The 7,914-nt window shown below is 45.7% G+C and overlaps 1 protein-coding gene across 1 annotated transcript; it reads left to right on the top strand.

The window, feature by feature from the left end:
• The first annotated feature begins 2,550 nt into the window (after positions 1 to 2,550).
• LOC127149608 (uncharacterized) lies at positions 2,551 to 7,626 on the top strand. Its single transcript, XM_051085401.1, has 3 exons — positions 2,551 to 3,369; positions 3,442 to 3,505; positions 4,658 to 7,626. The coding sequence occupies exon 3, from the start codon at positions 4,663 to 4,665 to the stop codon at positions 7,624 to 7,626; it is 2,964 nt and encodes a 987-aa protein (XP_050941358.1). The 5' UTR covers positions 2,551 to 3,369; positions 3,442 to 3,505; positions 4,658 to 4,662.
• The last annotated feature ends 288 nt before the right edge of the window (positions 7,627 to 7,914 follow it).

Genomic DNA, 7,914 nt, shown 5'->3' with positions numbered 1-7,914 from the left:
AATAAACACGCTGAAATAAGTGCGACGTACGTAAAGGTCAAATACAGTGAACTTCTATCATGCCCACCTCGAAACACTTCCAACGTTGATCATTGCAGTTGTTTGTTACTGGAATAGGTCTCTTTATCAACTCCTTGTACAGTCGAACCACAACCAACAACATAATGTTAAAATGTCGAGATACTGTCTCACCGGACCGTACAAATTCTTATTGGATAACGTGGTTCTTCACGTCATGAGCAAAGACGTGCAAGAACATTACTACCATGTCCTCAACATCGACAATCTCAGTCGATGAAAGACCATTCACATTTCTAAGTAAATGGCATAGAATTGCGAATGTTCGCCTGTCCATCCGCGTGCTGTGCCGACACACAAGATCTGACTCGTGTATTATGCGAAAGTACGCAAGCTCCCTAATTGTTGTTCATTAATAGCTCCAACGTTAGTAACATCTGACGTTGGGCCAATGTAAACGCAGTTAGGACTCCAAGAAGTGTTTGTTGATCCATTACAAAGTATGTAAAGTTTCCTAAAAAACATGTACTAAGTGAATTAGCACAATATCGATATACAGTGTGAAAAGATCCCTAATGGAAGCTTATTATGCACTTACTAAAATCCTAAACTTAGCAATATCCCTATTTACTAAAACCATAAACATAGAACAAAGAACTTGTTTTAAACATTATTTTAAAAAACGGGTTGCAGTAAAAATAGTATGTGATGGTACCGCTATCATAGAAATAGTATGTGAGATACGTACGTACTCGTGAAGACAGTATTTTAAAAAAACCAAATTTGACAGAAGTATGTGTCATAGTGCATACAAATTTCAAGTAATTAAACACATCTTTTCAAAGTTGATGAAATGTGTATTCAATTAATTTAATTTAATTACTATCAAAATTTATGATGATATTTAAAAAATAGTATTGGTAAAAAGTTGTTGATATACAAATTTATGATCATATTTCAATTAATTAAACACTTGTTTTGAAAGCTGATAAAGTTAATGCCTTTATTTCTATTACTTAGAATGATTAGTAAAAAGGTTAGAACTTTGTATTTGTAAAAAACATTGTTTAGTAGTTGTACTTATAACAATGAATGAAAATTTTTATGATATGGTAGTAGAAAAGTTTTTATATTTTTTAAATTATGAATTGTTGTTAATTAATTGGATAGTTAAGAGGAATTGTTGTTAATATATAATTGGATAATTAATTTAATTTTTTAAAATAGGAATTGTTGTTAATTAATTGGATATTTTGTAAATACAAATTGTTGTTACTATATACAAAAAGTAGTTAAAAAAGAGAAAGTGAAGAATGCATACACATTATAAAACGAACAATATTTAACAAAATGTTCATAATAAATTTATACAAAACTAAAAAAAAAGTAAATAAGAAAAAAATACTGAAGAGTATAAAAGCTTACAAATGACCATTACAGCAGTACCTATTCGAAGAGTATACTCGTGAATGGCAACGTCCTCCATAAGACAAAGAACATGGTTAATATTTGTACATAAGACACGATATAGAAGGTAAAAAAATAAAAGAATATTACATATACATACCTTATATGACGACAAATCTTACCCGAAATCAACATTGAATGGGGAAAGAGATTAATAATGAAAATCCAAAGGATAACAAAAAGAATTTTTTAGAAAAAATTGGTAGCCTCATAGTTTTGAAACCAGTCAAAATAATGAATGGAATTTCATCATAGTGGACACATAAAAAATAAAGAAGTAAACATGAAACGATAACAGACAAAGAAGGACAAAATCATATAGTAAAAGGAGGATAGAAACATATAGCAAAAGGAGGACAGAAACATATAACAAAAGGAGGACAGAAACATATAGCAAAACAAGGATAGAAACATATAGGGTAACTTAAATGAAAAATCAGCAAAAAAAAAAAAAAAAAAGAATTAGCAAAAAATAAGGCAGATTAAATGAAGAGAATCACCAAAAAAAAAAAAAGGTAACTTACAAAGGAGAAGATACAAACAGAGAGAACAATGCAGTGAATGAAAAGAGGAAACGTGATGTATATATAGGAGAAAGATGGGACAAGTTGGGAGGGCTTTAATGGAGGCAAACCAAAAAATAAACAGGAAAGTAATGCACTGGAAGCTATCCATCAATAAAAGACAGGGTGTAACGCCCGACAATTTCGGTTTCCTTTTTGTTTTGACCATTAATATTAATACTAAAGTGTGTTTATTATTAGTATTAAACTAAAGTTTTTTTTTTTTTTTTTTGTATTAATTTTGAAGTTAGGGGGTGAAATAAATTATTGGCTTAACAAATAAATGGCCTTGGAAAGGGTCAAAGGTGGTTATTGGAGGAGAGAGGAAAGAGGGTTTTAAAGATTTCTTTTATTATTTTTATTTCTTTTAAAAAGAGGCCTTGGGACTCGTGCGTAAAGAGGAAGAGGAAAATTTTTCAAAGAAAGAAAAAGGGGGAAAAAATTTTCCTATTGAAACCCTAGCCGCCGCACGCCGCCGCACGCCGCCGCCGCCGCCGCCGCCGCGAACCCGAGCCGCCAAGCATCCTTCTCTGTTCAGCAGCGCAGCCGAGCCGCAATCGCAACCGAGCCGTCGCCGAGCTTCCAGCCGCGCCAGGAGAATCGTCCAAGCCGATCTGCGCAGCCGAGCGTCCGTCGGAGCAGCCGTCTCTCGCACGCCGAAGCCGAGTCGAAGCCGCCTCCGCGCGTCCGCAGCCAACCCGTCAGCCAGCCGAGTCGCGCCGCTTCGATCCGACGCAAGCGCAGCCGAAACGCCAGTCGGTAGCCGTCGCCGAGCGAAGCCGCGGTAGCCGGACCACCAACAGCCGCCGCGCCGCCCGAAATCCGGAAGCCGAAGCCTCGCGCGCAAGGGTCCGACCGAAGACCCGCCCCGCGACCCGAACCGACGCGCGCCACCTTCCGGAAACCCGACCCGCGCCCGCGTGCACCCGTGCGTGAGCCGCGCCCGCGTGTGAAGCCGCGCCGCGCGCTTTTGTGTAGCCGAGCCGCGTCTCCCCTGTTGCAAGCCGAGCCGCGTCTCCCCCTGTTGCAAGCCGAGCCGCACGCGAAATCCCTGTACCGAGCCGAGCCGCGTCTGCCCAAGCCGAGCCGGTCCTGTCTTCTTCCAGCCGAGCCGCCAGGACTAAATTGGCTCCATCCACCTATATTTTGGTAAGCTAATTAATTATTGTGGTCTTTCCGGTAAGACTCCATGCTCGGACGTTAGTTAAATTAATTTGGATCTAAATTAAATTATTTTCCTCAAGGGACGTCTTGGACCAAGAAATTACTGCAGCGCGGGATTTCTTCAGTAGGGGCTCGAGCACTGCAACCTCCTTCTAGGGTAAGCTATTTCAATTGAGTCTCGAACTGTTAGTCGTTGGCGACCTATTTACAATTTTGACTCATTAAACAGTTAGGACTTCGTCGCTTGGAAAGCGTACTGCCTCGCCGTTAGGACTCGACAAGTAGATCTCCAGGTAAGAGATTCTACTACTAGTTTCATGTTTGAAGTATGAGACTGTGTATGCCCTATGTTGCATATTGAGAAATTGACAGCTATGATGCCTGAAATAAATGTTAGTATGAGGCAATGACGATATAGTTGTGCTATAGCCTGTTATGTGTGGCAAGATCTATTTTGGTTACGACGAATGTCGGGACGGAGAGTGTAGAAATGATTTGTGTGACATGTTATATGCTGATGCCATGTGTATGTATACTGCAATTAGGGTACCTGTTAGCTTGATTCTGTTAGAGTCGTACCTGCATGGGTGTCCTTCGGGATCACCACCTATCGAGGACTGTGTGGTCCGACGGGACGCCAGTCTAGCATGATATAGACATGACTCGAGTGACTCGACGGGGTCCTCGCATCCCGACAGTCCTAGGTGTCCCCGGGCACCGAAGACCAGAGTTACGTTCCTACGGGAGCGCATGATTGCACGTGTTCGGGAACGTGCCAGAGATTGGGTACCAGTTATCAGGACTCTAACAGGAAGTTAACAGGCACCTAGTGGGACTAGTAGTGGGTCCCTTACTGAGTATTCTTATACTCATTCTCTCCATTTTATGTTTTCAGGTAGAGGACGAGGCAAGGGCAAGGGCAAGCTGGCGAGCGACCCGAAGTGAGACCGAGGAGGGCCATAGGGACTACCGCTTCCGCTTATTTCTTAGTTCAGATTTTAGCATTTGAGTTTGAGTACTTTTTATTTTTCACTATCTTTTATGTAGATAGGGCCCGAGTAGGATTTCAGAACGTTTTTACATTTTTGCATGACTACCTTGTTTATGTTTTTATAAATGAATTTCTCGAACCGTATGCTTTTTAATAAAATTTTTAGACTTAAACCACTTGTTCTATATTTAGTGATGACTTCGATTCAGCATAAGGAGTTGGGTCGTTACAGTTGGTATCAGAGCACAGTGTTTTAGGTTCTGTAGACTGACCTACGATGTAAGTCACTTTTGTTTTTGGTTTTTACTTCACCCTATGGCTATACGGTCCTTCGGCACTCGCCAGGTATGTCTAAAGCCTTGCTAATGTTAAGATTACAATTTTGCCTGAATAGTCTAAGACCTAGATATAGGGTGTTAAGTTCTTGTGGTGAAAAGTTTGTTGGTGAATTTAGGGAGAATGCCGCCACGTAGAGGTACACGCCGAGGAGGTGGTAGGGGAGGCAGAGGAGCCGGTCGTGGCCAGCCGGAGGCGCCACCTGTTGCACCGGCAGTCGACCCAAACGCACCGGTCACCCAGGCGGATCTCGCCGCGATGGAGCAGCGTTATCAGGACATGCTGCAAGCTGCTTTGGCGCCTTTCCTTGCCGCCCAGCAGAACCAGGCCGCCCCTGTTCAGGCCGAGGCCGCCCCTGCTCAGGCCCAGGCCGCCCCTGTTCAGGCTCAGGCCGTCGCTCCTCCAGCCCCTGAGGAAGCTCAACCAGTACCAGTTCAACTGTCGACCGAGGCGAAACACTTACGGGATTTCAGGAAGTATAATCCCAAGACCTTTGACGGATCCATGGACAACCCCACAAAGGCCCAAATGTGGTTGACGTCCATAGAGACTATTTTCCGGTACATGAAGTGCCCAGAAGACCAGAAGGTGCAGTGTGCCGTCTTCTTCTTGGAGGACAGGGGCACCGCCTGGTGGGAGACCGCGGAGAGAATGCTAGGGGGCGATGTAAGCAAAATAACATGGGAGCAGTTCAAGGAGAACTTCTATGCTAAGTTTTTCTCCGCCAATGTGAAGCACGCCAAGCTGCAAGAGTTCCTAAACTTGGAGCAAGGCGACATGACGGTGGAGCAGTACGACGCCGAGTTCGATATGTTGTCCCGCTTTGCTCCCGATATGGTAAGGGACGAGGCTGCCAGGACGGAGAAATTCGTTAGAGGACTCAGGCTAGACCTTCAGGGCATTGTCAGAGCCCTCCGCCCAGCCACGCATGCTGATGCACTACGTATAGCACTGGATTTGAGCCTGCCTGAGAGAGCCGATGCGTCTAAGGCTGCCGGCAGAGGGTCAGCCTTGGGACAGAAGAGGAAGGTTGAGACGCAGCCTGACGTAGTACCGCAGCGAACACTGAGGTCAGGAGGTGTCTTCCAGAGACACCGACGGGAGCTTGCAGCAGCCGGGAGGACTCTGAGAGAGCTACCCGCTTGTACTACCTGCGGGAGAGTCCACGGAGGTCGTTGCTTGGCTGGAAGTGGAGTCTGCTTCAGGTGCAGACAGCCGGGGCACACTGCTGATATGTGTCCTCGGAAACCCTTCGAGACGACACCGCCCCAGCCTTCTGCGGCCCAGCAGGGGAGAGTTTTCGCCACTACCCGGCAGGAGGCCGAGCGAGCTGGCACTGTGGTGACAGGTACGCTCCCAATTTTGGGGCATTATGCTTTTGTGCTATTTGACTCTGGGTCATCCCACTCGTTTATATCCTCCGTTTTCGTTCAGCATGTGGGTTTAGAGGTAGAGCCTTTGGGTAGTGTTTTGTCGGTTTCTACTCCATCTGGGGAGGTCCTGTTATCCAAAGAACAAATAAAGGCATGTCGGGTAGAGATAGCGAATCGTATGTTAGACGTGACCTTACTAGTGTTAGACATGCAGGATTTTGATGTGATACTAGGCATGGATTGGCTGTCAGCCAACCATGCCAATATAGACTGTTATGGCAAGGAAGTTGTCTTCAACCCTCCCTCCGAGGCTAGTTTCAAATTCAGGGGGGCAGGTATGGTATGTATACCCAAGGTCATCTCAGCCATGAAGGCTAGTAAACTACTCAGCCAGGGTACTTGGGGTATTTTGGCAAGCGTAGTGGATGTGAGAGAGCCAGAAGTCTCCCTATCTTCCGAACCAGTGGTAAGAGAGTACCCCGACGTTTTCCCAGACGAACTTCCAGGACTTCCGCCTCCCAGAGAAGTAGACTTCGCTATCGAGTTAGAGCCGGGCACTGCCCCAATCTCGAGGGCCCCTTACAGAATGGCTCCAGCCGAGCTAAAGGAGTTGAAGGTCCAGTTACAGGAGTTGCTGGACAAAGGCTTCATCCGGCCCAGTGTGTCGCCTTGGGGAGCCCCAGTTTTGTTCGTGAAGAAGAAGGATGGGTCAATGCGCCTTTGTATTGACTACCGAGAGCTGAACAAGGTGACAGTCAAAAACCGCTACCCCTTGCCCAGGATTGATGACCTGTTCGATCAGTTGCAGGGAGCCACCGTCTTCTCCAAGATCGACCTGCGATCAGGCTATCACCAGTTGAGGATTAGGGACGGTGACATCCCCAAGACGGCCTTTCGATCGAGGTACGGACATTACGAATTCGTTGTGATGTCTTTCGGCTTGACTAACGCTCCTGCAGTATTCATGGATCTGATGAACAGGGTGTTTAAGGAGTTTCTAGACTCGTTCGTCATAGTCTTCATTGACGACATCCTCATTTACTCAAAAACTGAGGCTGAGCACGAGGAGCACTTACACCAAGTTTTGGAGACCCTTCGAGCCAACAAGTTGTATGCCAAGTTCTCCAAGTGTGAATTCTGGTTAAGGAAGGTGACGTTTCTTGGCCACGTGGTTTCCAGTGAGGGAGTTTCAGTAGATCCCGCAAAGATTGAAGCAGTGACCAACTGGACCCGACCGTCCACGGTTAGTGAAATTCGAAGTTTTCTGGGCTTGGCAGGTTACTACAGGAGGTTCGTGGAAGACTTCTCACGTATAGCCAGCCCGTTGACCCAGTTGACCAGGAAGGGAACCCCTTTTGTCTGGAGCCCAGCATGCGAGAGGAGCTTTCAGGAGCTCAAACAGAAGCTAGTGACGGCACCGGTCCTGACAGTGCCCGATGGTTCGGGAAACTTTGTAATCTATAGTGACGCCTCCAAGAAGGGACTGGGCTGTGTTCTGATGCAGCAGGGTAAGGTAGTTGCTTATGCCTCCCGCCAATTGAAGATCCATGAGCAGAACTACCCTACCCATGACTTGGAGTTGGCAGCTGTAGTCTTTGCACTGAAGATATGGAGGCACTATCTGTACGGTGAGAAGATTCAGATTTACACCGATCATAAGAGCCTGAAGTACTTCTTCACACAGAAGGAGTTGAACATGAGGCAGAGGAGGTAGCTTGAGTTGGTGAAAGACTACGACTGCGAGATCCTATACCACCCAGGTAAAGCAAATGTAGTGGCTGATGCGCTGAGTAGGAAAGTTGCACATTCAGCAGCGCTAATCACCAAGCAGACCCCCTTACTCAGGGACTTTGAGAGGGCAGAGATTGCAGTCTCAGTAGGTGAGGTTACCGCACAGTTGGCTCAGTTGACAGTTCAGCCAACCTTGAGGCAAAAGATCATTGCTGCTCAGCTGGATGATCCTTACTTGGCAGAGAAGCGTCGCGTGGTAGAGACAGAGCAA

The sequence above is a fragment of the Cucumis melo genome, chromosome 5 (genome assembly GCF_025177605.1).
Source record: "Cucumis melo cultivar AY chromosome 5, USDA_Cmelo_AY_1.0, whole genome shotgun sequence".
Lineage (NCBI taxonomy): Eukaryota > Viridiplantae > Streptophyta > Magnoliopsida > Cucurbitales > Cucurbitaceae > Cucumis > Cucumis melo.
Note: the sequence above shows the minus strand (reverse complement) of the source record. Positions and strands in the feature narration are given on the sequence as shown.